The sequence below is a fragment of the Podospora anserina genome, chromosome 1 (assembly GCF_000226545.1).
Source record: "Podospora anserina S mat+ genomic DNA chromosome 1, supercontig 5".
In the NCBI taxonomy this organism is placed as follows: domain Eukaryota; kingdom Fungi; phylum Ascomycota; class Sordariomycetes; order Sordariales; family Podosporaceae; genus Podospora; species Podospora anserina.
In genome coordinates, this window is record NW_001914829.1 from 179,770 (window position 1) to 207,692 (window position 27,923).

The 27,923-nt window shown below is 53.5% G+C and overlaps 9 protein-coding genes across 9 annotated transcripts; 6 read left to right on the top strand and 3 right to left on the bottom strand.

Annotated features, from left to right (window-relative positions):
- Positions 1–819: 819 nt before the first annotated feature.
- On the bottom strand, positions 820–3,625 carry PODANS_1_20820 (uncharacterized protein; the record flags this gene model as incomplete). The annotated part of the gene is made up of 3 exons (XM_001903003.1): positions 820–1,872; positions 1,939–2,321; positions 2,377–3,625. 3 exons carry the CDS (start codon positions 3,623–3,625, stop codon positions 820–822), a joined length of 2,685 nt encoding a protein of 894 aa, XP_001903038.1.
- A 2,991-nt stretch (positions 3,626–6,616) lies between these two features.
- PODANS_1_20825 (uncharacterized protein) lies at positions 6,617–8,158 on the top strand (the record flags this gene model as incomplete). Its single annotated transcript, XM_001903004.1, has 2 exons — positions 6,617–7,522; positions 7,595–8,158. 2 exons carry the CDS (start codon positions 6,617–6,619, stop codon positions 8,156–8,158), a joined length of 1,470 nt encoding a protein of 489 aa, XP_001903039.1.
- A 1,519-nt stretch (positions 8,159–9,677) lies between these two features.
- Positions 9,678–10,266, top strand: PODANS_1_20830 (uncharacterized protein; the record flags this gene model as incomplete). The annotated part of the gene is made up of 3 exons (XM_001903005.1): positions 9,678–9,930; positions 9,993–10,064; positions 10,130–10,266. 3 exons carry the CDS (start codon positions 9,678–9,680, stop codon positions 10,264–10,266), a joined length of 462 nt encoding a protein of 153 aa, XP_001903040.1.
- A 993-nt stretch (positions 10,267–11,259) lies between these two features.
- Positions 11,260–13,565, bottom strand: PODANS_1_20840 (uncharacterized protein; the record flags this gene model as incomplete). Its single annotated transcript, XM_001903006.1, has 6 exons — positions 11,260–12,449; positions 12,505–12,838; positions 12,900–13,000; positions 13,062–13,195; positions 13,316–13,430; positions 13,496–13,565. The coding sequence occupies 6 exons, from the start codon at positions 13,563–13,565 to the stop codon at positions 11,260–11,262; spliced, it is 1,944 nt and encodes a 647-aa protein (XP_001903041.1).
- A 1,212-nt stretch (positions 13,566–14,777) lies between these two features.
- On the top strand, positions 14,778–16,404 carry PODANS_1_20850 (uncharacterized protein; the record flags this gene model as incomplete). Its single annotated transcript, XM_001903007.1, has 2 exons — positions 14,778–14,915; positions 14,995–16,404. The coding sequence occupies 2 exons, from the start codon at positions 14,778–14,780 to the stop codon at positions 16,402–16,404; spliced, it is 1,548 nt and encodes a 515-aa protein (XP_001903042.1).
- Positions 16,405–17,678: 1,274 nt separating this feature from the next.
- Positions 17,679–19,512, top strand: PODANS_1_20860 (uncharacterized protein; the record flags this gene model as incomplete). Its single annotated transcript, XM_001903008.1, has 4 exons — positions 17,679–17,733; positions 17,827–17,968; positions 18,014–18,770; positions 18,841–19,512. The coding sequence occupies 4 exons, from the start codon at positions 17,679–17,681 to the stop codon at positions 19,510–19,512; spliced, it is 1,626 nt and encodes a 541-aa protein (XP_001903043.1).
- A 3,465-nt stretch (positions 19,513–22,977) lies between these two features.
- On the top strand, positions 22,978–24,193 carry PODANS_1_20870 (uncharacterized protein; the record flags this gene model as incomplete). The annotated part of the gene is made up of 2 exons (XM_001903009.1): positions 22,978–23,115; positions 23,168–24,193. 2 exons carry the CDS (start codon positions 22,978–22,980, stop codon positions 24,191–24,193), a joined length of 1,164 nt encoding a protein of 387 aa, XP_001903044.1.
- Positions 24,194–25,110: 917 nt separating this feature from the next.
- On the bottom strand, positions 25,111–25,957 carry PODANS_1_20880 (uncharacterized protein; the record flags this gene model as incomplete). Its single annotated transcript, XM_001903010.1, has 2 exons — positions 25,111–25,266; positions 25,691–25,957. 2 exons carry the CDS (start codon positions 25,955–25,957, stop codon positions 25,111–25,113), a joined length of 423 nt encoding a protein of 140 aa, XP_001903045.1.
- A 761-nt stretch (positions 25,958–26,718) lies between these two features.
- Positions 26,719–27,639, top strand: PODANS_1_20890 (uncharacterized protein; the record flags this gene model as incomplete). Its single annotated transcript, XM_001903011.1, has 4 exons — positions 26,719–27,158; positions 27,211–27,438; positions 27,500–27,568; position 27,639. Coding segments are annotated over 4 exons (738 nt in total).
- Between the last annotated feature and the right edge of the window lie 284 nt (positions 27,640–27,923).

Genomic DNA, 27,923 nt, shown 5'->3' on the forward strand with positions numbered 1-27,923 from the left:
TTTTAACAGTCAGACGGAAGAGGTTCGGTTAATGATGATGGCGATGAGAGATGTGCGTATTTGGATTTAGGTAAGTTGTATATATATGTATATATATATATATATATATATATATGCAACACTTCATCTCATCTCATCTCATCTCATCTCATCTCATCTCATCTCATCTCCAGCATCCTCAACCCAGTGAATTCAGAACAGAACCGCTGCAAATATGAATAATAATAAAATCTTCATCTCCCCAAAGTGGACTACTTGCTCCCCCGCTTGGTTCCCCAACAACGCCATCTCGCCTCTTCACATTCCCAAGAAAGTGTTGTCAGATGTAGCAGCAAAGGAGCGGTTTCGGAAACAGGGTAACAAGATAAATCGAAAACTAGCCCTTCACAAACCCTCCATATGTTTCTCCCTCCACTTACTTACCCACCCCCCCTATCCCTCGTTTTCCACCCCAGTCCATGCACCACCGCTTGAACCCATCTCTCTACGTATATGTACAAAAAAACCGAACCAACATCAAAAACCAAGTGAAAAAGAGCAAGAAGGAAAATAAAATAAAATAAAATAAAAATATTGATGCGAAGACCCCAAGGAGCAAACTGTCAAAACCCACTTTGGAGGAGGAAAAAAAACCCACGAACCATTCCATTCGTTGAGGAAACAGAAAAGAACTCCAAAGCACCATCCCCCCGCTCCCCTCCCCCCCTCCCAAGACCAAAACCGAACCAAAGACAAAGCCCAAAGCCCAGTATTGGATACCCCTCTCCTAACATCCCGTGACGCCTCCACCCCAGTTCCTTCTCATCAATCGTGTTGAATCTACTCAGCAGCAGCAGCAGCAACAGCGTTTGCTTTCGGAACGAACTTGATCTTCGTCTGCTTGAGCTTCACTGCCGCAGTCGTCGTGGTCGTCGTGGTGACCTTCGCCTTCACGTCTGAAGAAGCAGACGTGCCCTTGACAGAGGTGTTACCCGCGTCGGGGGTGCTGGCTTCAAGCGCCTTCCTCGATGGCGTGCGCTTCCTCGCCGAGGCGGCCGAAGCCGAAGCCGAAGCCGGAGTCGACGCCTTCGCGCCCGCAGCCGGTTTCTTGGGGGTAGGCTTCGGACCAGCAGCCACGATGGTGGCCTTGCTGCTCGTGCTCTTGGCCGAGAGCTTGATCTTCGTCGTGGTCGTGGTCGTGGTCTTGACGCCTCTCTTCCCAAACGTCTTGGTCAGACCCACGCTCGTCACCTTTCGCTGAGTTGTCGTGGTCGTCTTCTTCACCCCGGCTCCCTTGGTGGACTTGAGCGCGCTCGCCCCGAGAGAGATTGTGCCCGAAACGCTCCTTTTGATAGCCGTAGAAGCCGACTTGGAAACGCCCCTGGCAAGACCTTTTCCTTTGGCAGCCGCGGTCTTTGCAGCGCCTTTGGCGGCGGCCGTGAGAGTTTTCTTCACCCCGGCCGCAGGTTGGACCTTGCGTTTCTTAGCAGCGTTCCCGCCGCTCGCCTCATCCTCGGCTCCGACCAAAAGCTCCTTGAGCTTCCGCTTGCCGGCCTTGATCGAGCCTCTGGCCGTCTTCTTCTCCTGCTTCGCCGGCTTTGGCGGCTTGACCTCCTTCGGCTTGGGACCCAGCACGCCTCTGCAGTTCGCGCTACCACACAGGCACTTCTGCACGTTCTTGGCGGAGAAGGGGTCAAAGTTGTAGTCGTACGTGAGCTCATCGCCCGTCATGATGGGCTTGTCGCCGGCAAAGAGAGCCATGCGGGGCTGGCCCGAGACGATCCATTTTATCATCCGGCAGTTAGGTGAGCACGAGTGGTTCACGAACCGAGCCATGCTGCCAGTAGTAGCATCGATGATCATGTTTTGGTCGAACGACATGAGATAGTAGCACTGCCGACCGAATCAGCTCCCGGGCCACGCAGCACGCACACCAGACCAGACGCGCAGGAGACTCACCTCGTTGTCCTTGTACTTTTCGTTCATCCGACGCTCGCACTCCTCCTCGGTGATGATCTCACCAGTGTACTCCATGATGATCTGGTTGGGCTCAAAGCACCTGGTGCTCCGGACGCCGTAGCCACGATCCGAGGTCTTGAGAACCTCGACACCTACGCGGAACCGGCCGCCCTTCTTGGTTCTCTCCTGGAGATCTTGGAAGGCACGGTTTTGACAGAATTCTCTGCCGGCGTTGCAGTTGGTGTCGTCACACTCGTAGAGCATGATGCGGTTCTGGCAATCCTCGGCGCAGCCATCTTCGGGCTTGCAGACGCATTTGGACGAGAAATCCTCGAAATGGGGCGACTTTTTCCAGTACGCCGCCGCATCGCCAACAAACCGATCTGCGAGCTTTGTTAGACGGTTTCACAGTACAGTCGAATGCGCAGGCAAGCTTACTCTTCGCGATGGTCCGGTACGCCGGTGGCTTTGGTTGCCCTGGAGGGAGGGGGTTGCACACATCAAAGGGCAGTTTGAAGTCGCGCCCGTGGATGAGCATGCGGAGGCCGTTGTACATGGGCAGAGGAAGCGTCTTGTTGGCCTTGACGGGCTTCAGAAGCTCTGGGATCTGAGCCAGCTGCTTCTTCTCCTGGGTTGTCAAGCCCTGGGTGATATCGGTGGGTGTTTCTTGTCCTGCGTACAGGCCCTTCCTGTGCCATTGCTTGACGCGACGCTGCTTGACGGGAGGCCGGACGGGCTCGGACGGCTCCGTGGTCGCGCGCTCCTTGCTCGTCTCGGTCTTGGGTTTCCCGTCCACCTTGGTCTTCTTGCGGGGTGGCTCAGCGGCAGGATCCACGTCCACATACTTGCCATTGCTCCAGACCGTGTACTTGACCGGCCGGGTGTCAATATGAGCAAACTCGTTGGTATCCTGCAGGCGCATCAGCTCGCGCGAAATGCGCCCCAAGCTCTGGGCCGACTTTCTGCCCTTTCTCCCCAATGCCGCCACCTTCGTGGCCAAAGTCTCCACAGGCGCACCGGACTGACGCGTAGCCCTTCGGGTGACAATCGGCGCCTGGACCGGGATCGGTTTCGTTTTCGAAGAGATTCTAGCACCTTTGGGGGTGCTGGTGCCCGAGACGGAGCCGCCGAGCGCCAGCACGTCAATGCCTGTCGACCTGTTTGCATCCGCCTCGCCACCGGCGTCCCCTGCAATAGTCCTGCGCCGGTTTTCTTGCACACCTTGCCCCGCGACGCGTCGCCTTCGCTTGTCGGTGCCACTCAACTGCGACAAATTGTAGACCGGTAAACTGGCACGGGCGCGTCGTGGGCGACCAGTGGACAGGGACTCGGTCGAAGGGAGCGGTTCGGCCACCACTATGGCCTGTCCCACCGGGCTCAGTTCGCCTGGCTGCTGTTGCTGCTGGTTATCGTCGGCGGCAGCTTCATTTTCGAGAATAGGAATGACAGCTTCGATCGTCGCGTCGGCCATGCTTGCCGGCTTGGTGGCGTCGGGTTCGGAAGCCAGAGACATGCTGTCCGGAGTACACGTGGTGGGCGGTGTCGAGCTCAGAGAAGCGGCATTGGAAGAATCGTCCGTCGGCGTGGCCGAGAAGCTGGACTCGGACATGATCACGCATCCGAGTCCAGCAGCAATCGAAGATGTCGCTACATCGGTCGCTATGGTTGCAGCCATGTCTGTCGCCATTGAGGGGGGTGCAACTCGCCAGAGAACGCGACAAAATGCTGGCGAGGAGGCAGCTGCAATGTTGCTGAAGTGGTGAGAAACTCCGGATGCAAGTTGCAAACGCGTCTGCAAGACGTGCCAATTGCACCAACGTAGGCGAGTCAGCGTCTCGGCGAGGCGGCCTGAGCTGAGAGGCCCACGCAACGAGGTCCCGTAGACGCGGCGTGGACGCAAGGTCCAATCCGAGCAATGCAGCCGAAAACAGAGGGCGACACACGCGAGGGGGGGTCCTTCAAAGACCTGTTCCCTCAGGGGGGGGGCAAAATCCTGGTTGCAGAAACTTGGGGTTCGTAGAGAGAGCCGAGCGCCAGGAAAAGGCCAGGCCAATTGCAAAAGTAAACGCGTCGAGAGTGTGAAGAAGCTGTATTCTAGAAAGAAAAGAAGAGAGGGTGCGCAAAAAGGCTTCAAAAAAAAAAACGAGGCATTCGACCGTCCAGGGGCAGGGGTGGTTTTGCGGAGAGAAGCGCGGTCGAGTGTTGTTGCGTTGTGGAGGAAGAGAAAGGGAAGAAGACGGTCTTGGATTGGTCGCCGGGGGGCGGGAACCAAAAGGTATTTAAGGGAGAGGCTGGAAGGGGGGGGGGGGGGTCTGTTGAGTGGACTGTGTGTGGATGGACCACCACCTCCGGCCGGCCTACCTCACCTCACGTACCTTACCCTAGGTTGACACCTTGTCTCCTTGCCCTATCCCTATCCGTCCCGGGACTACCGACCTTCCTTCTCACCGTACACCTTGTCTCTGAGATACCAGATAGATATCTGGCATCCGACATCTATCTGATTGCACATTCAAGCCATATTCTGCGAACCTCCAGATGTAAGCACAAAGCAAAAGGTTGAAGGTCTGGACCGATCTCCTCAGCCCGTCATTATCTCGTGACATTCTCGGCGCCTGGTTGGGCCTGTACCGTCTGCTTGTTCCTCCTTGCTACGTACTTGGTCTAGCTTCCCGGGCTGTCTCCTGCAAACATCCCAGGTTCTGTCCTGGGCTTCGTCTTGGTACCACCCGAGACGGCGCATCGTGCGTCGTGGGAAAGCTAGCGTTGAGCCTATTCACATTCCAAGCCCCTCGAGACGTCCAGATGTCTGGTACGGGGGCCGGGGTGGACATATCGGTAGACTATTTACTTTGTGTGAATGATCTCCTTTGTCAGAGGTCGAGGGGTGATCTGGAATGGCACGGAAATAAAAACAGATGGGTTGCGAGGCATATCAGTGCGGTGTGCTCAGACCTGGCCTTTTGCCTATCTTTCCCAGCTATAGAAATGGAAACGAGAAGTGGAATTGCTTTTTGCGGTTTCATCCCGTCAAGAGCTGAAAGAGATGTTTTTGGCCGTGTCGGCATCGGCATCCGAGAAGCTATCGTCCAGTGTGTGGGGGACATCAAGCCAACCGGCTGCACACTTGGATCTGTGACGAGGGGTTTGGGCGCCAGGACAGATGTCGATTCTTTGGGGACCACGACGTTCCAAGCCCAATGTGGCGGTTACTTCCATTCGACCGCACCTTGGATCGACAGAAGCAGAGACATCTTACTTCTACACACTTCGGATTTCCAGCCAATGTCAGTTCGGTAGCAGCACACTTTGGAGATGTATCACAAACTCAAACGGTAGACCTTGAGCCTCTCAAGTTTGTTTGCCAGATGATGGTGTTGCTATTTTGGACAGGTAGATATCACAATCACTGCCCCTCAGCAGCGCCACCAGCATTCCGTCAAGAAAGATCCATGCTAGCCCCCATGAGACAATGTATCTCCGAGATGGGATATCGACAGTTCGAGAGGCCGTCTCATTCACGGCAATCGACAGATCCAGGTATCTTTTGACAGCTTTGCCATTTCGCCCGAGTGTCCAGTGGCGACCTGTTTTTCTGCCTCTTGGCTAGGTATGTTGCAATGCTGGCTGTCTAACCTTTGTGGCCCATTAGCAAGTGATCCTCGGGGGTCTGTCAACAGTAGTGAAAACACCTCACCGGTCTGGCGATGAGACGATTCAATTTCATCTGGCAGCGAATCTCAAAACGGGGTGGGTGAGACCCAGTGTCAAGGCATGTGCAGATAGTGTGGTATTCGCACCAGTGTGGACACCAAGGTCGGGGAAACTAACTAGCATCCATGTGTATCTTGCTCATACGAGAGGGTAGAACCGGCCTGGTTGGATAACAGAGTGCCTGCTTTCTTTCCGGTAGGAGCAGCAGTCACTCCTGACAATCGGGGAACCGAACCTTCGAAAGCGGCATCTGGTGCTCCATTTAGCACTCCGATGACGATTTCCTCCTGTACTCATCATTAACCACACGCGAGAGCAGTCATTCGTTGAACATTCCATAGGGCTTTATGTTAGCCGGCTGTTGTCTGTTGAGAACACTATCTCTTCTTCGATCCATCGTTTTCGACAGCCTTGAGAGACGGCCACCCCTCGTTTCTGGTACAGGATGCATGGCGAAGATCTGGAAGGGGCCACGAGCCTCGATCCACAGATGTGAGACCCCTTTGCTGTCCCACGTCATGTTTTCGCGCCACTGACTTGACTTCGTCGCAGAATGCTGGACTCTTTTTCGTCGATACCAGCGCACGGAGAGGACAGCTGGGGCAGTACTTCAGCAACCAACCGAGACGATACCCCAGATACTACTAGAGATGAACCGTCCAACAGACCCAATCCTTCTAGACACGCGCGGTTTCCCTACCCGAAAAATCAACCAGGTCCTCTCAGGAAAGCCGCAGACGGCACGTGGCACTCCGAAACGACTGTGTACACTCTCAAATGTCCAAGTAAATCCGATGCTGAGGGATAGACACCATCATCAACAGGCACACCACCATCTTCACCGGATGCTTCCTTTTATTCAGAACGTCGTTCGCCATCATCAGTAGACCTGCTCTTTTGGACACAAGATCTCTCACTTTCTTCGAAAGGTTTGCTTCAAGGCAACAGTGATGCTGATTTCTTCATGGGAGAGCTTCGTGGTGGCGCGGGAGGGGGTGGTGGGCGCCGGAGAAGGACATGGGAGAAAGCGAAGAGCGGGGCCAGGTGGTTGAAGGCGTTTATGACCAGGCGACCTGTCCAAGGACTCCGAGCTGCTGCCGATCCAGAAGAAGATACAGATAGCAAAACGGCTGGAACAACTGGAGCGTCAGGAAAACTTGGAGCTACAGGAACAACTGTAGTGACAAGAGCTCTTGGAACGACGGCAACTCCTGGGACAGCCGGAAATACAGGAACGACTGGCGAATCTAGAATTATTGTGAGAACTGAGATTACTGTGACAGGTGAAACAACTGGGACGACTGGGACGACTGGGACCACTGGGACTACTGGAAACAGCGAAGACCCTTTTCAACCGCGAAGGCGTTCACGTTCTCTGCCCAACATTGCTGTCAGCCGCTCGTCAAGTGGACCGCAAATATCAGGGGTACCTCAGCGAAGCAGTCGACATCGAGCTTCTTCTAACCAACTGCCGTCTCATCCCATTGATACAAGCATTCGGGATTTCGCTGCCCAGGCTTATCCCAGTACCAATCCCAGTACGACTGCAGAGACCTGGTGGCAACAAAACACGGCGCCGAGCTACGGACCCGGTCGGCTTCGTGGTGGCGCCGGAGAGGGTGATGATGGGCGACGGAAGAAGGGATGGAAATCTTTCCAGAATTTCATAAAAGGCTCTTTGAAGAAGACACGGACGTCTAGAATAGGGGAACTTGAAACTACGGGAAGCCAGACAGGGGCCCCAAGACGACAAAGTACGCTCGCCGGAACGTCTACTGCAACAGGCAGTGCGCCTGTTGCAAAGCCGCCAACGTCCAGCGAGACTTACGAGATGACTACCTCTAGACAGCCCACCGGTACCGAGAGCCCCGTGACCCCCCCTCCAGCTACCCTCGCTCGTTTCAACGCAGGGCTGAGGGAGGAAGCACCCCCCACTGACTAGCGCAAGTGGGGGCTCAAAGCTGCTGCCGCCCGGGAGGCCGGCAAGCGTGAGATTCGTCGAACTGCGGCTGGTCATCCCGATGCCATCAGTAGAGCACCGCCAGTGAAGGGTTCTGAACCCGCGGTGAATACTGTCGGAGAACCATGGCCAAAGTATGACCAGAACCTCTGTAAGACTGGCGACAACAACCCCCCAGGAACGCGTAACAAGCCTCAAGTAATCCAGCCACTGCCCCAAGTCAAGGAAAAGATACCTATTACCGGCACTGGATTTGATTACTACCCCAGCACTACGTTTACGGAGCGGTACCGAAGCCGGCCGATCGAGACGTACGACGACTATGCGGGACCGCCTGTTGAGAAGAAGGATCAGGGGGAGGAGAAGGAGGTTGTTGTTCCAGGTGATAGCGAGGCGGGAGGATCGAGACGACCTCCGCCGGCTCCTAGGCATGGGCTTGCTCAGCCGGTTCGTCGAGGGCAGCGGGCTCCTCCCATGCCATCTATTGCCAGTGTTTTGGCTGAGGCCGGGCCGCCTGGGCTTCCGCCACTGGTAAGCAGTCTCTAGGGTGCGGTGAAGGGAAGGATTGTGCTGACAGGGGACTTTTTGAATAGTTGGTCTCGAGTAAGGATGAGGGTTACGAGGGGGATGACGAGAAGGGCACATCTCTAACAAGCGTCGAGACATCTGGACAGCGGGACACTGGAAAGAGAATTGAAGATAGGATTATGGGATACTCAGCGGATTTATTTGGTTTGTAGTCATAGACTTCTTGATATGACTGGGTAGAATGGATTAGCGAAGAATGATAACTAATTGTGAGGAGGTGTTGAATACCGTTTGGGTTGTGCTGAACATTCTTTAGAATGTGGTTAGATGTCTCAAAGGTTGGTGGGGAAGTTTTGAAGAGCAAGTGCGTTGCTTATTGTCACGAATATGATGTGGACACCCGCAAAGAACAACCAATAGGGAAGAGGAGGCACGGCAGCCAATCAAGAGAAAGGAGGATGGACCAGTAAGAGGTGGATCATCCGGGACATGAAGGAATCATGAGCGATTCCCAGGAATCACTCATGATCCTTAGGAGTCGGTCATGATCCGGGGAGAAACAGAATGATCCAGGCTTGGCATTAGGTCTATATATACGGAGGAACTAGATAGCTTGCAGATAGTTCCGCAGTATGCAATTCACAGTTGAATTCACGGCATCTTGTGTTTACATCGAGACATCTTGTTGTGCACTGTTTAGCTGCACCGAACCAATTGTCAGAAGTTACCTTCAACCCGTATCCCTTTCAGAGGTTCTGTACAGGGGTTCGTCACAATAGTACTACGGTGCTCAACACTATTTCAACTCCTTATTTAATGCCCTTATAATATTAGCTTGGCTCCTGTTTGTATTGTCAGGTCACCTTGTTCCTTATACTGTGACGTGCCTGAGGTAAGCAAGCTCCAAGTTGGCGGCCATCATCTATCTGCTGACCAGCCAGCTCGTTTCACAACAAGTGAGTAATCCAAGCTAAAATAAAATAAAAAAAATCAGTCTGAAGCCTTCTCGACCTCTCTGGCACCCGCCGGTACATGTTTTCCCAGTCAACCCAACGACTGCTGCCTCAATCCCGAAAAATGCTCTTTCAACGGCCCCTCCGCCCTCCCCCTCCCAAGATGTCGTCCAAAACAGACCCCAAGCTTTGACCACGCACATCTTCAAACTCCAATCCCTGCCCCGTGCGCGCCCTGCAGCTTCACTAGCCACAAGCGGGAAGCCCCACCTGCCACCCCTGCCACCCCTGCCACGACCCAAAAAGAACCGCCGGGGTTAGGCAGGGAGGAAAAGGCTCCACTTTTAACGACCTTTTTGACTCTTTTTGGAATTTGGGGGTTGGGGTTGTTGACTGTTGACTGCTTTGCCATCCACAACCAGAGAGCTTGGAGCTTCCAGCCCCACCAACCAGTACTTGACCATCCCACCTGTCTCGAAACCCACCACGACCTTGACGAACATAACCCACCCCACGATCCCCGATCAAGTTCCCCTCCCTCTCATCGAAGACGAAAACAAAGAAACAGAAAACAGATCCCAATCATGAGCGAAAGACCCTACCAGCCCCGAGGCGGTCACAGAGGAGGAAGCGGAGGAGGCAGGGGAGGTCCTCATCGCGGCGGCGGCGGCGGCGGCAATCGGGGCGGCGGTCGCGGGGGTCACCAGAACCAGCAGGGACAACAACACCAAGGCGGGTCCGGGGAGCAGACGGAGCGTCCCAAGAAGGAGAATATTCTTGACCTGAAGAAGTACATGGACAAGAGGATTACGGTCAAGTTTAATGGCGGACGGGAGGGTAGGTTGTTCTCAAACTTGGGGAAATGGTTAAGCAGGTGCTGACATGGAGGAATGAACAAGTGACGGGTACGCTAAAGGGGTATGATGCGTTGATGAATTTGGTGCTGGATGAGGTTCAGGAGGCGGTCAGAGGTACGTTCGTTTGCGGGTTGGCGTGCTGGGGGTTAGCGAAAGGGGGGCTAACATGAGGGAAACAGATGACGAAGGCAACGAAACTACGCGATCGCTTGGTCTCGTGGTGGTACGCGGCACCCTTCTGGTTGTTATTTCTCCCGTGGACGGCAGCGAGGTGATAGCCAACCCGTTCTTGCAGCAGGAGGAGATGGAGGATTGAGATGCATGACGAAGAGGGGGAAAGAAAGCGTGTGTCGTCAATAATGTCCCTGGCATAGCAATATCGATTGGGTCTAAGGTGCGGCAAAACAGGTTTAGAATTCATCTTCGACGGTCGAAAGGAACATGGGAGGCGAGACCCGTAAGTGCTTTGACAGCGGAAAATTGACAAGGGAGAGATACCCAGGGAACCAAGTACTTGACGTTGATGCGGGTGTGATGAGGTCCCACACCATACCATCAGCACCAAAGGAACAGAATCATCTTCGAGATGGTTGGCTATGAAAAGCACAGCAACACCATTCAATCTTCAACACCACAGCTTCGGCAGCAGCATAAGATATAAACTTTTCAATTTTGTTTCTTCATCATAAGAAAATGACAGCTACCGCCTCTATGACAACCGCTTATATATCCTCTTCGCTCATCTCCTTTCACCTTTCTGCCGCCTTTGCTCACCTGATTCACACTGTCCACGTCATCGCACCTCCATCACTCCTGTCCACAAGTCTCCCTCGTCTGCGATTTACATTTATCCATCTACTATCCCGCCAACGCTTCTCGTCAACTTCCTTCCGCTTCCCTTTTCCCCCTCGGATATTCCTCCCCAAGGATCTCGTCAGGTGGCAGTTTGTCCCTCGATTTATCGTCTTCGGGTCCGTGCTGGCCTTCACGTGGAGGCTGGATAATGCCTTTCCCTGCCGTGCTGTTTCCTCATCCTCGTTGTCTCGAGGCTCGTTATTGTCCGAATGTTTGACATCCTCAGTGCCTTTCGTCGTCCAGCCCCTCACCATCCCGCTGTTCTTCTTGACGCTCCCCGCCCCTCAGCTTGTTATTACCCCCCACTGAAAGCTTTGGCCTGCCTTCATCCCCTTTGTTTCTCCTCTGGGTGGTCGTTCGAATAGGCTTCCCGAACACCTCCTTCAGAATATCTCCAGATCGCAACGTGCCTCTCACCAAAGAGAGCAACCAGCCCACCCCCTATAGCAAACCCTTAAAGCCCAGGCGACTTGCTGAACTTCATGAGCTCATTAAACGCGCGCTCAAACATGCCCCTGAGTTCTCGGTATGTAATGACAAAAACCGTTTCGTTGTCGCGGCTCGTCAACATGATTTGCTCATCCACGCCAGCGTCGAGCTTGCTCATGCAACTCAACATGTGGCCCAGACCAAGATCGGGCTTGCCACTGGCATCCACACGGTGGAAAACATAGTCGCGGAAGAGCTTCAACTGAAAGCGATCCCCCACCTCTGACCAGTTGGACTGGCTGCCCAAATCGCCACGTTCCAGTATGACTGATAGCTTCATCACATTGCGTGCGATCCTGCCGTTCTCAATCTCGCGAGCGAGCCAGTACTGCTGCTCGTCGTTTTCTCGGAGCGTGTTGTTTGCCTGCTGCACAAGCTGCGGCGCAATCATGGTGAGAAAGTGTGCAATGGTGTGTGGCTGGCCGTTCGGCGCGACTGGTGATAGAAGGAACTGCAGAGCGTCCCTCAAGGAGCGCGAGTATTTGACCAGCGAGTCGAGGGCTGCCTTCGTATTGCTGGACTGCAGCAAGTTTGGAGGCATGCCCGTGGCCAGACACAGAATGACTTTGCCAAATTTGACCAGATCCTCCCCCTGCAGCTCCTGAATCGGACGGTTGTGGTCATATTGCACCACATCCAAGATGGCACATGACCCCAGTCGAATCCGGCTTTTCTCCGTCACGAGAATTTTGCTGAGGTCCAGACACCGTGCTGCAAGATTTTTGTTGTGTAGGTAATAGAGAGCGCTTGCGATCTGACAAACGTAGCTCCAGAGTATGCCTTCCGGCACAGCGGGATATCTTTGTCGGTTGTTCCCCAGGGGCGAAGAGAAGTGTTGTTCGGCCAACGTCTTGGCAAGAGGATGCCAGTCGTACACAAAGATGAGGGAGCTGTCGCCAAAGTTTTGGCTAGTAAAGGTTTCGTGAAACGACACAATGTTCTCATGTCTGACATTTTTCCAGTCCCTCATCACACTCATAACCGATTGATCATTTGACAAGCGGTACCCTTCCAAACGTCTGAGGACGTAGTGCAGCCCAGTCGTCACTTTTTGAGCCTTGTACACCCAACTGTGGTAGCCAAAACAGGCAGTGTTTTTCCTGTGGCTGGTGTCCAGTGAGAACAGAGAGTGGTAGTTCTCGAGCTTGGGCAGGCCTGCTTTGTGGTTCAGCATTGGGTCCAGAAAGAAGCGGCAGTCAGAAGGACCTACCCGGCATTGTATGCTGTGTAGCAAACATCTTCTTTTGTATCTCCTCTCGCATGGCAGCTGGGATGAAATAGTCATAGGTGGACCGCTGCCAAGGTTGCAGCTCTCCTCGATAAGCATCGTACGGCTGATACAGATGATAGTTTGGTTGTTGCATGGGAACAGAGGCATACGCGCCCCCTGAAGAATAGAAGCCCGCCCCAGCACCTGAGACCGCGCTGGGATCACCCGCGTAGGGATTAAAAGGTGCATTGTTCGCAAGGGCAGGAGCCATTGAGTTCATGGCAAACGGATCGCTGAAAACGCCATTGTCTTGGGCTGCGCCATTCCCCATATTCTGCTTTTCGGTCAGTCAGGCCGAAAAGGTAAATCCACATAGGGTGGCATCCTGAACATACGCTGTTTCCTAGTTCATAGTTCTGTGTGTTGCCTGACGGAGTGAACTCTCGCGCACCAGCTGGGTTGAACATGGTCAAATCAGCATTCTGCTGCGTGCTCGCTTTTGCAAGGCCGTCAGCCTTGAACAAGAGATGACGGGTCTAGACGAGAGCCACACTCACCGGTGACACCGCGAGGGGTGAAGGGCGCAGCATTTGCTGCTTGAGAAGAAAGGGTGGTCTTCTTGGCTTGTCCCAGATTTTGGCCCGAGGGCGTGAAGGAAGGTGAATCGGCATTGAAAGATTTCTTGGAAAGACTGCCGGCACGGTTAGACGCGCAAAGATCAAGCATGATACCACATCCACAAGCCACACAAGCCCGGTTCTTGGCTTTTCGCATGGCCGCATGCCACCTTCACCAACGGCTAACGACTTACAAATCGGAAGGGCCAGAAACTGGCTTGTTTTGGTCGTGGTTAAAATTACAGGTCGTGTCCATGTATCGGCAGTGCCCGTAGATCACAACGTTGCGGCAAAGGGTGTCCTTGGTATCTTTGGGCATCGCTGTCAGTTGAACCGCATGTCGACGTGCTCAATGCTTGTCGAGATCAACCCACCTCGTCCTTTCGATCTCGGCGAGCCGACCTGCCGCCGCAGGTCGTTGGAGTTGTACCGTGATGCGGCCATGGCGAATCGGTTACTCTATATCAAGGATGGAAGAATGGGAATGCCTCGGACGTTTCTAAGAGATCTGGCGCATTGTGTCAGTGAACTGTTTGAAAGGCGCCGACAGCTACAAATGCCATGATTGGTGGCAATCCAGAGAAGACATGAGCGAGCAGTCATGGGCTCTTACTTGAAGACAGGTAGCTTAATCCTCCCATGTTTTGCTTTAGAGGGCCGAAAAGGCATCCATGGAACTGGACACAGGCTGGGAAAGAGAAGCGCAATACACAGCTGGTCGCAAGACAAGAAGAAACCGTGTTTTGAAGCGACTGGTTGCTGCTACTATCAAACTGGAGGCTATGGCAGCGGCACGAGACAAAGGAAGCGCACGGCAGGCGATCAATGGGGCGGGGTGGCAGTGGTCGGGCTCTATATCGAAGCAACTTTGGGCTGTCCAGGAGGGGTTATGGCGGCAGAAAGGACGATGGGAAAGAATTTCGAGTTGACGTCGCTGCCAAAATCTGACAAGCTCTGAACCAATGCGCTCACGGGGTATAGAATGGGGACGGTGCTGACTGTGCCCAGGGGAAGAAAGCATGAGAACTCTCGAGAGGGTCGTCGCGGGTGCCCGCGCGCTAAGAGTGGGGTGGGGCCCCCAACTCCTTGCTTCTTGGCCATTCAGCCTCGAGGAGGAGGAGTGAGCACGGACTCTTGTCGGGAGGCCCCATTCTTCTAAGCGGGGTTGCTGACATCGTGCTCCGCGCGTATAAAGATATATATATATATATTCGTTGTATGAATCTGAGGACCAAGGCTGACCTCACCCTCAATCATCTGTCCCTGTCGCCTTCCTCAACTTGTTGAGCCCTGCCACTCCTGTTTTCCTCTCATTCACCTAGACAAGCAAGAGAGCAGTTTGCACCCGGTGCCGTAACTCTGGGACGCGGAGGTTGACGTGTTGCGACCGATGCGGCTATCTCTTCCACCACACCAGTATCATTCGTACAACGTGCTATCTGTTTGATATCCCGACGCCGGGCATCGCCTCAAGAGCTTGCAACAGCCAGAACAAGCTCGGTGCATCTAACAATTAATTGTGACTTAGCGCCATTCTCAACCGCACCACCGACGTGTTCTTTGCAAAGCATTACCTTGGGCAAACTGATTTGACCACGACCGGAGCTCTGGGCCACCAACCACAGCTTCGGGAATTGGGAACACGCCACCCTCAACATGGCGGACGGCGTTGAATTTGATCTGGGCCAGCTCTCCTCCCAGCAGCAGGAGGCTCTTCAGCAATACACCGATGTCACAGGCCAAGAAATCAAGGATGCGGTGCCCTTGTTGGAGAGGTCACAGTGGAATGTCCAAGTGCGTATCCTTTCCTCCACCCAGTCAGGCACTTCGTATGAGAGCAAACGTTTGGGAAGAGAGCTGACACGCCCTCCAGATAGCTATCGCCAAATTCTTTGACGGTGACGGGCCCGACCTGGTTGCTGAGGCCCAGGCTGCACAGGATAATCCTCCGCCAGCCGCGGCAAGATATGAGAACTTACACGAGAGCTTCCTGGATGCCGACGATGATAGGCCGAGACGAACGAGGTCCCCAAGAACAGAAGCTGCCCCACGAGTGGTGCCGCAGCAGCCGGTTAGCATCCGGCCCCGAGGACTACTGTCGATTCTTTTGACGCCGTTTTCAACCACATGGAGCTTGACGAGAGGTGTATTGGGTGTTTTTGGCCGGATCATCTCGTTCTTCTTCGCATTCCTACCTGCCTCGTTCCGGCCACGATACCTGGGTACGACCATCAGGGGCCTGGGCCAGGCTCATGGACGGACTGCGACACTGCCACAGGAGGCAGCCAGGAGGTTTCGGCGCGAGTTTGAGGAGGCATACGGCACTCACGGCCTCGTGTTCTTCGAGGGAGGCCATGCCCAAGCTCTGGACACGGCAAAGAGGGACCTCAAGTTTTTCCTGATGGTGTTGATATCGCCCGAGCATGACGACACCGACTCCTTTATTCGAAACACACTCCTCAGCCCCGATGTTGTCAGCTACATCTCAGATCCCTCCAACAACATCATCCTTTGGGGAGGAAACGTGGCCGACCCCGAAGCCCATCAGGTGGCCAACGAGTATTCCTGTCTCAAGTACCCCTTTTCGTGCTTGGTATGCCTCACCCCCAAGGAGGGCAGCACAAGGATGGGGATTGTCAAGCGTCTGGTCGGACCCATGACGCCAGCCGCTTACCTTTCTGGGCTCCAGGATGCGATTACGAAGTACTCTCCCGATCTTAACGGCGTGCGGGCTGAGAGGGCGGCCCAGGAACATGCCCGGAATCTGAGGAATGAGCAGGACTCTGCATACGAGAGGTCGCTAGCCCGTGACCGCGAGCGAGCCCGACAAAAGCGCGAGGCTGAGGCGGCAGCGGCAGCGGCTGAGAAGCGTGCTCTGGAAGAAGCCGAAAGGGCAGCCCGACAGGAGGAGCTACGGAGGCAGTGGAGAAATTGGCGGGCCACGACCGTTGCGCCGGAGCCGGACACGAAGGATGCTGTCAGGTTGGCTCTCAACATGCCGGCTTCCGCTGGTGGCGGGCGGGTCATCCGCAGATTTGCCAGCGACACCACATTGGAGGAACTCTATGCGTTTGTGGAGTGTTATGGCCTTCTACAAGAAGGACCTCTGAATGAGAAGGCGGCTGAGCCAGAGGGGTACGAGCACAAGTATGGCTTCCAAATTGCATCGGTGCTACCACGGGAGACCTTCCACCCTAGTAAGACAATCACGATTGGGCAAAAGATGGGCCGGGGCGGAAGTCTTGTGGTTGAAGATTTAATAGACGAAGATGAAGAAGAGTAGACGACCAGCGGCAGGTAGTATTCAGCGAGAATAGGAAAATAAAAGTACTCTTCATGCCAGGTGATGCGCAATGTTGTCTTGAAGTCTGACGTTGACAAGCGCTTGGCCGGCATCCACGGGGAGCTGCTTGCGCGTCTGATTGACGACAAGGGGGGGCTGTGCGGGCTTAGCACCGTTCTACAACGGTCAAGTGTGTGTGTATGCTACGTTGTCGATGTCTTGGCATTGGTCTTGATATGAGACGAGACAGAACTGACACTGACACTGACAAGAACTCTTTTTTCTCTAGTGTGTCGATATCTGGATCTTGGTGGTTTTCGTGTGTTGGCGCCTTATGCGAAGACCTTGTGTCCACAACAGTCAACGTCAGGACAATCCTACATTGACTGGAGTCTTGCTTAACCAACTCGATATGGTTACACCCAACTCGGATTTGGAAACGGAACCCGGACGGGCGGCTGCCTGGCGTGAGTCTGGACCGTTTTGCTGCCATATATATATACATATATATATATATATATTTATGATAAAAGACCGATGTGTTTGCCTGAGTAGCGTCTTGTGATGTTAATATTCTATTTTCATTGCTTTCATAGCTTCCTTGTCAGCTGTTGAAGAACTCAAAAGACTGAGACCTGGCAGCTCGGACCAACAGTTCAGTTTGAACACCAACCAGCCCGCCTGCTCACCGCAAACCATACCAGTTCATCACCACTCGGTCTACTTTAACATACAATTGTCGGGGTCTGGAGAACATTGGGGAATCCCTTTTTGCCTGTGGCTCAGTTATCTATCTACCTTTTACAAAACGGTGCCTAGATCAAAGACCCTTGTTACATCTGTTGGGGGGGTGGGCACGCAACGCACAACCATCCCGCAGGTCACGCACTCACCCAAAGCAACACAACAAGAGCACTGCGGGGGCAACACAACGCCAGCCGGACGGGAAAACAGCAAGCAGGGCCACCCATCAACAAACCCGAAACCCGGACAGGAAAATCGCAACCTTCTGGGTAACGGCACACACGAATTCTCAATCGCATCTTTGCGTATTCTCAATCCTCTCCATACCTTTTCTCTTGCCGCCCTGATCTGCTGCGCTTGTGTTTGTCAGTTTCGGTGTGGAAATCATCTCCAATCCAACTCACGATACGGCGCCGGCGGCTTCTGACAGGACGCGCGCGCGCATCTGCGCCAGATCCACCTTCGTCGACAAGTACGCTCTCGCATGAATAAACACCTAGGAACATCAGATACATACGGAGAGCGACAACATGATGAAGAATTTCAGTATGAACAAGGTGCTGGGCACCATAAAAAAGAGAAATAGTATGCCTGAGCATCGTCACGACGTCAAGTGATGGACCGAAGCTAACCCTGCTGCAGCCTCGGACAGCACCACCGACATCCCAGCCGTTGTAGATCCCGCAACTGAACAACCCCAAGACACTGCTGCGCGCTGTGTGGTACGTTTTTGCGCCATTCGCTCTCCCCCGCTTGTACGGGATACTGATTGCGATATCTCTTGCAGAAAGCCTTTTGCGAATCAAAAGGAAGCTCCACGGTACGTACCTGCTTCCCTCTTCTAGAAGCCCTGGCGCTGTTCGAGATCTGAGACAAATGTGATCCAGGGCGACGATGTCATCTACCTACCTGCTATCGTCGAAGCCGCCGTTGCCTCGCCTGTCGCAGCGACCGAGTCCGCCCGATTGATCCGCAAGTTCCTGAGCCGCGACTACTGGAGCAGACCGGCGTGCCAGTACAATGCCATCATGCTCATCCGCATCCTCTCCGACAACCCCGGCCCTGGGTTCACCAGAAACTTCGACAAGAAGTTCGTCGATGTTTGCAAGGATTTGTTACGCACCGGTCGCGATTCCAGCGTTAGGCAGCTGTTGATGGAGACATTGGACACGTTCGAGACATCCAAGGGGTACGACGAGGGGCTGAACCTCATCATCGCCATGTGGCAGAAGGAAAAGAAGAAGGCCTACGAAGCATACTCAGTGCGGTCACCTATCACCTTTCGATTGAGATGTACTGACCTCGAGATAGACCACACCATCCACCTACGCCGTCCCCCGCAACCACAACGTGCCCCCCTACCCCCAGCAGTACCCCCAACAACCCCCTTCGCAATACCCCCAACCCCCTCACCACCACAGCCACCACCACTCCTCTTCCCGATCCAGTCGCCACCGCCTCCCCGACCCCATCGAACTCGCCAATCGCCTCGAGGAAGCCCGCACCTCAGCCAAGCTCCTCGAACAGCTCGTCGCCTCTACGCCCACCCAAGAAGTCCTCGCCAACGACCTCATCAAGGAGTTCTCCGAGCGCTGCACCGGCGCCAGCAAGTCCATCCAGGGGTACATGTCCTGCGAGAACCCCGCACCGGACAACGACACGATGGAGTCCCTCATCGACACCAACGAGCAGCTCCAGCAAGCCCTCAACCAGCACCACCGCGCCGTCCTCCAAGCCAAGAAACACCTCGGCGAGGCCAGATCGGACAACAACACCCCCGTTTCTCCCTCGAGCCAACAAGACCAACCCCCTGTCCCACCCAGAAAACCAATGGGGAGTGGCTATGGTGGGAACGGGTTTGGGGTAGCAGGCGGCGCGGGGTTTGGACCGTCAGGGTCGAGTTCAAGAAGCAACAGCAATGGAAAGGGGAAGGCATCTGCCGAACCGTCGTACCGGACGAATAACCCCAACCCGGCGTATGGACCTTCGGCGAGCATGGCTGGGCCGTCGAGGTCGAATACGGGTACTCCTGCGCAGCAGGAGGATGATCCGTTCCGTGATCCTGAGCCGAGACTCTCGACGAACAATAGGAGAGTCAGCGAGGATGAGACGCCTAGGTTGGGGTATGAGCCTTTTCATCCCGGGTTTGGAGGGGGAGGGGCAGGGAACGGGAGTGCAGGGGAGCAGGTAGGGGCAGGGTCGTCGTCGAAGAAGAACAAGGATGTTGAGCCGGTGACGCCCATATCGGATGTGACGGATGAGCAGGAGGATGCGTACACCCGGGCTGCGAGGGAGAGGCCGACAGCTGGGGGGAGTGGGAGTGAGCAGGTGGTGAAGGACCCGGGGCCGCTGTACAGGTACTAGGCTGTGACCCGGGCCGAGAGGCGGGAAGGGGCAGTTGTGATGGTCGGGTAGGAGATGGGAGAGGGGGATCGGAGGGGTGGGATTGGAGGGCTGTCAGGGTGGTGGCGGCCGATGAAGGGGGGGGAAAAGCGTGACACGGAAGTGATGGATCAGTTTCTCCGGAGAGGTTTGACGATTCTGGAAGTGAGCTCGTGGTGTGAGGATGGTGCGGTGTGGTGGTGATGGATGTGTGTGCTGTCCAAGTGCGGGAGCCCCATAGCCGTCAGTTCCTGCTGATCTGACAGGCTGGTCCGATGCTACACTAATCGCCAGCCGATGAAGAGAACGTGGCCGGGAAGACGCTCATCGGTCTGGACTTTTAGCAATTGGGCGTCCATGCGGCTGTGGTCTCGCGTGGCGGCGAGAAAGAAAGGTCTCAGTCATCTATCTTGCTTTTTTGGGGAGGCGCGGGGGAGGGGAAGGGGGATGTCTTAGATGACAGACGCCCACTCGGTTCAACGTGCATAGATGCCCGATGAACAGTTGGTGATGAAGAGGGTATTGTCGAAAAGGGAGTAAGCTTGGCGAGGTTTTGAGTGGGAGAGACGGTCTGGCGAGGAAGCCGGTCGTTGGGAGAAGAAAAAGAGGGGAAAAGCAAGAAAAAGAAAACATATCACTTTTCTTTACAGCAAGCGCACTTTGCACCACACACACACACACACACCACGCCACACCAAACCCACACCGATAGGGTGTTCGTCGGCTGCTACCTAGCACCATGACTCGCCGTCGGGCTTTCTGGGCTTGTCTTGGACCAGGTCTAGGCCTCTTTGGAGCTCATATACATGCCTTATCACTGTGGAGGGGTTTTGATCCGATGGGGTTTATGGGCAGATTCGAAAAGGGGGGGGGAGGGTAATTCGGGGAGGGATACATATTGCAAAGAGAGGGTTTTTTACGTTTCCTATTCAGATATCACCGTCATGTATGCGGCGGAAAGAGCGTTCATATCTGTTGATTTCATCGACTTCTAGTTCACAGGTAGTTCTTTGCTTCTTATCATTTCTAAACATGATTTCTCACACACTAATCTGTCACGATTCTGCACTGGAGACTTCTTGGTGATTCGTGATTCTTCCACCATATGCCGGAGGGAAACGCCCCAGTGGCCGATGATTGGAGGATAGGGGTTACCGCAAAACAAACAAAAAAAGCAATTCTAGGCCTTGAGTTGCACCTCGATCGATGATGACCAAGCATGTGCCCATCTTCTTCTTACCCTCTCGCATCCCCTTGAGCCTCGAGCACGAGACAACGTTACTTTTGGTTGGCCCGGCTGCAAACCGCAAGGCTGCCGGTGGGACAGCCCGGCCCAGTTCCCGATCACGCAACTCCCAGCTGGGTGCAATCGAATCACGACCTCTCGTCTAGCAGCCAGTAGGAAGACTGCGGTGTGATCTGCATGGGAGCGGACAACGACAGCAGAAGAAGAAGAAGAAGCAAGAAAGCAAATAGCTGCTGGGTGAGGTTGACCGGGAAGCTGCATGTGCATACCGAGAAAGTGCGCTGAAGAAGACAACAAGTGGGAAGTGGCTTGCACATGTGAAAGTCTACGCAGATAAGGTGTTCTTCGTATTACAGTGCGGATAGGCGGATGTTTGTTGCCTTGTAGGGAGTTTCGTGGTAACTCACGGCGCGGGCCGAAGCACTGACGGCTTTCCCGCCTGACTGGCTGATGATTTCTGCCATCAAAGTTACGGAGCCACGGAACTCAAGAGATACTGTGGTCGAGGGGTGAATCTTCCATGAGAACAGCATACCTATCTCATGCTTCGTCCCTGGGGTGAGCTGGTTTGGAAGAGGCCTTTTGAAAGTTATCTGAAAATGTCCAGTGCGTCAGTAGCAAGCCTGTCCTCTACCCTACCACTCTGCAGTTTCATTCTCACATGGACATCCCACACGGATGTCGCACAAGTTTTGAACATGGGGAAAGACAGTGGATCGTTACCTTCGGGGGCTGCGCGGAGAGAGACGGTCGAGTTCCAGCGGTTATCTCGACGTTGAACAGACATCAGATGTAAGCCAGTTCCAAACTCGTCCCATGTCTTCTGACTGGAATGATTAGCCAATTTCAAAACTACCACGGACAATGACAAGGGATAGAACATACGGTTTGTGGGAAGTCTCTGTTGCGCCATCTCATGGACCCCATGACGGCCTCGGTCAGGGTAGGGGAGCGGGTGGCTTTTCTCATCCATCCCCACTAGAATGTGTAGCATGAGAGCTACGGAGAAGGTCTGGTTGGGCAGAGTTGACCGGTCACAGGAAGTTCGCGAGGCGGGATGGCTGTCGACCTGTCCTTGCCCGCCCTCACCCACCATGTTCTCTGTCGAGGGACAGGAGGTTTCTCACCGGTCAAAGAAGCAACTTCTAAAGATGGTAAGCATCCCGCACGATACCTCGCCATCAGCGGATGTTGTGTTCGGGTGCTTGGCTTGGTGGAGAGTCGTCCTACCCCAGATCGTGGGGGCCTTTTGAGCAGCTCTGTTCTGAGGTGACGCTGTCAGCGAGGGCAGATGACTAGGTGCTGTGGCATGGATAGCTGTAGGGTGCCGTAAAATATCCGTGTCTTGCTCTGATGCGAGCAAAAATGCTTGTGAGAGGTGACTTCTCAACTTGACAAGGAGACGAGCGCGATTTTCCTCACGCCTATTGTACTACTCTGCAGGCCAAAAACAAGACAAGTCAAAAATCCAAAATGCCGATCAAATCACCCTCGGTTCCGAAGCGGAAGCGACCTTGCTGATAATCAGACGAGGGGGGAAGGCGAGTGATGGGATCTTCAGCTCTGTCCCTAGCATGATCATATTTGCGAGGACAGCGCGGTTTCACTTCCTCCGTCCCGATGACCATCCTGAGTGTCTAGACCTATCGAGTCTCCCGAAACTCACGTCACTGTGACAGAGTTTGTGTGCTCTCCACGGAGCATAGTCCGCGGCAACTGCCCAGAACTCCTTGCTCCCGATACACATGCTCTAGCGCCCCTGATGTTTCAACACGACCGCTGTGCGCGCTTGTCTTCAATTCCATCACCTCCTCATATGCATTTCCGGCAAGACAAGAATGGGTTCATGATGGAGGTCTTCTGTGCATAAATGTCAGGGTCGCTGGCATCTAATCCAGGAAGACGGTGTCTGCCAGTCTGGGCCTCCATCCGAGTCTTCCTGCCTCACTCCACAAAACACCGTGTGCTGACTGTCTATTAGGACTCCCGGCATTGACGGCTCTCTCCTGAGTGACGGCGGTCAATACCCTTGGCACTTGCAACCATCTGTGCTAGTCCATTTCAGTCAAACTACCTGCCACCTGAAGCCGCTCAGCTGTCGAAGCTAGCCTTGATACTTTAGAGCATCGACGATTACCCGTCGATATTTCTGCAGCCAGGGCTCTCGGTTCCAGTCAACAAGGCGTTGTGCTGACTGCAGGATGACATCGGTTCATCATGGCAACAGTCTGATAGGGGACAGTATAGAACACGATGTCCATCCTGATAGGGTTGCTGTGATGATTAGGGACAACCTCCCCGAGCTTCAGAGCATTCTCTTCTCATTCACCAGCAGAGTTGTACGTTATTCGCCCTGTCTAATGTTTTGCTAGCTAACATAACATATCACAGACAGGCCGCCCATGGATGCTTACAACAGTTCTTCAGCCACCTGCTTCGACGTCTCGTCAGCCCAGGGTGCAAATGCTGGGGCTTCCACTTATGCGGGCCGACAGTTGCGACCACATCAGCTCCATCCCCAGGAGGCATCTCACTTGGTTGAGCGTGACCGGACCGGGATCGTTTGTCACCATCAACATGTTGAAGCAACGGCTCATGCAGACACGTGGTCTGGAAACACTCCATCTGCGCAATTTTGCCGAGCGTTCCTTCGAGTTCGTGGGCAATGAGAGATTGCCACCCCTTCGGGAGCTGGTTCTTGAGAGCTATGACTGGCGACACTCTCTGGAAGAGAGCACCAACAACTGGGACTTTTCTCAACTCAAGGTCCTCATGCTATTCTCGGTTAAGCATCTGACGAGCCTGTTCAGAGTCATCTCGCAAGTCCCGCACCGTTTGGAGACGTTGGTTTTCGACATGGAATGGGGCCCTGAAGTCATACCGAGTCTTCAAACGCTTTGCGAATGTCCCAGTCTACACACGGTTGTGGTCCGCCTTCCGCCCAAGCTGCCAACCACCGACACAGACCTTCTCCAACAGCTCCAGATACCCCTCAGGGAGGCCCACGACAACCTCGCGTATAAGCTGGCCGCGGGCATCATCCACCTCCTGCTCCGAACTAGATTCGGCAATACCAAGTGGCAAGACATCTATGTCCTGTTCGGGGAGTGGAAGATGTGGGATAACGCCGGGCTGCATCCAGGCTACTACTTCAAGTACATCGGCCCCGTCAATGAAGGGATGCACATTGAAAACCTCAACAAATTCGACATGCAGGCGCTGTTGGCAACAATGGCCAGAATGACGGGTGCTGGAGCAGAGGGTGCCACAACGCTGGACGGCGCAAAAAAGAAGAAGGCAAGACGTCCCCAGCCTGTCGGGCAGAGTGGTGACAGGATGGGATTCTATCACGAGGTGTATGGTTTGCGCTCCTTGTTGGCGTCGAAGCCGTTGGATAGGATTTCTTTGTCTTTTTGAAGGCCATCTGGCATGACATCTCTTCTACTTTCCAGTGCTTGGCCGACATCATCACATGGCAGACTCGATGCTTCAATCTCCATTCACAAGAATTGGTTTTCCCCATCTGGATCTTTCAGCTTCTTTTTCCTCCCTTCTTTAATCCTTTTGCTTTGTTAGTTTCCTTTTGGCTTTGGACACTTGCCTGTTCTTGACTCGTATCTTCCTCGCCAACATTCCTTTTCATTGACCATCTTCTTCTCGACTTCTTTTACATGAGTGAGTCAATGACCGACCTCATCTTGGTACATCACTACTTGATGATGATTTTCTTGGCTTTCTCTCTACTGTGTTTGATGACAGGCTGCAGCCTGTAGTGTGCGGTTGACTTTTGCTGCTTCAAGTCATTCCTCTCGGGCTATTTCGTTTCAGTTGGTAATTGTTCAAGGCTGATCTGGTTTTCAAGAACTTGCTCCAAGGCACGGGGCGATGATCTCTCATTTGGGCTGGTGTCTGGAGGTTGCTTCAGGTGGCAGTCTGCCGGTACCAGGATAGAGCAGCCAGGGGTCAAGGGTTTGGGTAGGCGTTTTCGCTGGCGGTGCAAGAGATGTGCGGCAAGGACGGAGAGACTGACAAAGCTGTTTTCCTGATGAGGACCTGGAGACAGAATACCATCTAGGGGCGTGGCCAGGGCAGTGGATAAGCAAATATATTCTGCCTTCTGCCGTGCTCGACCCACTGATCGTGCTTTATGACTGAGCGAGATCAGCCAATATCGCATGCGTGACCACGCGTCTTCTACTCCTCCTGTCGGCAAGTTCTGAATGACCTTGGAATACTTCGCGGCGATATGTTTGTTTTCTTATATTTTACAGAAATTATTCTTACAAAACCACCACATCCAACTAGGTAACTTTTCGAATTACCACCCCCTCCCCCTATTTCGGCACACCTTCCTCCTCCTTCTCCATCCTCCTCCTCACCTCCCCCAGCTTCTGCTCCAGCGACACCTTTTGCTTCCAGAGCTCCCCCTTTGAGTTTTCGAGCATGGCCACTTTTTCGTCGGTGGTGAGCTCCTGGACCTTTTGTTTTTCCTAATGACTCTTTGTTAGCACACCCGAGTTTCACAACCGTCTACCTACCCCGATGTATAATTTCAAGACGCAATTTATGCTTGATTTCGGGACATAGGAAATGGAAATGGGTTGCGTGAGAAAAAAATAAAAAAAAATATATAAAAAAATAATAATAATAAAAATCTAAAAAAAAAACTAATAATAATAAAAATAATAATAAATAAATAAAGCAATAAATAAATAAAAGTAAATAAATAAATAAAAAATCAATAAATAAGTAAATAAAAATCAATAACTATTAAAAAAAAATTTAAATAAAAAAATTTAATGAAAAAAAATTAATAACAATTTTTAAAAATTAAATAAATAAACAAAATCTTATGCAGGAGGATGTGGATATGGGGGTTTGGAGAAAAGAGAGGGCGGCAGGGGGGGGACGAACCTCGTTCCACTCCCTCTGCGTCTTCAACCCGGCGCCGTAGATGGACCCGGTGAATGCCGTCGCGGCGAAGGCGCCGGTCCAGATGAGGCGTTTCCAGCGGGGTGCTGGCCCGGGTTTCCCGTCTGTTGTTGACTTTGGGTCGGCTTTTCCTTGGGTTTGCCGCCTCGTGGAAGAGTTGCTGTAGGGTTGGGATTTGAGGTGGGGGGCTGAGGTTGTGAAGGTTCGTTTGGGGGGGAGTCGAAGGAGGGTTTGTGGTGATCGGGACATTTTGTGTGGTTTGTTATGACTTATAAAGTCTTATGATGATTTGGTGAGCTTGGGGTGAGTTTGAGACTGTTTTTTTTCAGTACACAATTGATAGACAAGTAAGGGGTGGGTGGTGTGAGGGTTTGTTGGTGAGTGGTATTGAGTGAGCTGTGATGTCTCGTCTCTTTGAGTGAAAGCAAGGGTTTGAGGCGCACGGACCTGCAGTATGTCAGGGCCGGATAACCGGGACCGACCGTTTAGCGCTAAACGGATTGCTTGGTTTTGCTTTGGCGGGAAAGTGGGGCTTCTAACTTCTGCCTTCTTTCAAAGAACACACAAACTCAAACTGGGAAGTTGGCAGCTTCTTGCGGAGGCAAGTATGTCCGCTGACTGAGATGATTGAGGGGGTGGTGAGTAATCGCCCTGCGTTTCATGTCCCATCGGGAGAGGGGGAAAATGGAGATGGTAACTGGGTCTCGAATAGACGCTGCAGGATGTTCAGTTGTTGGTTTACCAGACAGTTTTGTCTCATTGCCTCGAGTGGCATTTTGTTCTAGATAAGCGAGGTTGGTGTTCTTCCCGCTGTCTGATTCGATTCGCTCAATCGGAGTGGTGAGGTCAGCTCCTGGATCGCCAATGTTTCTTCACTGATGACACCTTTTGAGACAATCAAGACCTCAACTTATCCCCTGACCCTGTTTTGCACCTACAACTCCCCTTTTGACAACACATCCGCAGACCCCCTCATATCCTTCCCTCAATAGTTTTCCACTTTCGAGAACATGACCCCCCGCGTCTTCATAATCCGCCACGGCGAAACCACCTGGTCCCTCTCCGGCAAGCACACCTCCACAACCAACATCCCTCTCACCCCCTCGGGCGAGAAGCGCGTCCTAGCCACCGGCCGCGCCCTCGTCGGCAACGACCGTCTCATCGTCCCCTCCAAGCTCTCCCACATCTATGTCTCCCCTCGCCTCCGCGCCCAGCGCACGTTGGAGCTCTTGAACATTGCTTACCGGTCGCGCACCCCTCTTCTGAGCCCGGCTCGGGAAGGGGGTATCCCCTGTCAAGCTGAGGTTGAGATCACGGAGGACATCAGAGAGTGGGATTACGGCGACTATGAGGGGATCACCTCCCCCGAGATCAACAGGATTAGAAAGGAGCAGGGGTTGGATGATGGGAGGAAGTGGGATATCTGGCGAGATGGGTGTCCTGGTGGGGAGTATGCCAGACCATGACTGTTCGTTACTGGAGGGATGGCTGACTGTGAGTAGGAGCCCAGCGGATATTACTGCTAGGCTAGATAGACTGATCAAGGACATCAGGGAGAAATGGCATCGTCCAGTGATGGAGGGCGAGAATGTCGGCGAGGGGAAGAAGGGCGACGTCCTGATCGTTGCACATGGGCACATACTCCGAGCTTTCGCGCAGAGGTGGGCGGGAAAGGAACTTCATGACGGACCAACGTTTTTGCTTGAGGCAGGAGGTGTCGGGACGCTGAGGTATGTATTGCGCGCCGACTTTGCTCTGGGTACGTGCGAGCGGTCTGCTGAGAAACGACAGTTATGAACACCACAATATCAACGAACCTGCCATTTTACTTGGTGGTGCATTTGTCGTCGGGGACGATTGGTGAGTGGTCCTTTGCCTGGTATCGACGACGAGCTCGAGGATGGGATAGCTAACCAAGCCAATGTGGCAGAGCTGCTAGAGTTGCCACTGTGAGAGAATGATGGCGGTACACGTGTCAGTCGACGCCGCACCTAGACTTGCAGCCGAGGATTGTAGAGATCGTGTACATTCGACTTTCTAGATAGGTATTGTGACCAGTTGCTATCGAGGATATACCTTGGTGGGTATGTTACTTGTGGTATTACAGTTGTTTTGGAATACCGTTTGCAATGCATGGATATCGCATCCAAGAGTCGTCTTCTTGATCATGTCGGAAATCTCGAGCAGCATGATGCCATCAATATTTTTATTCCTC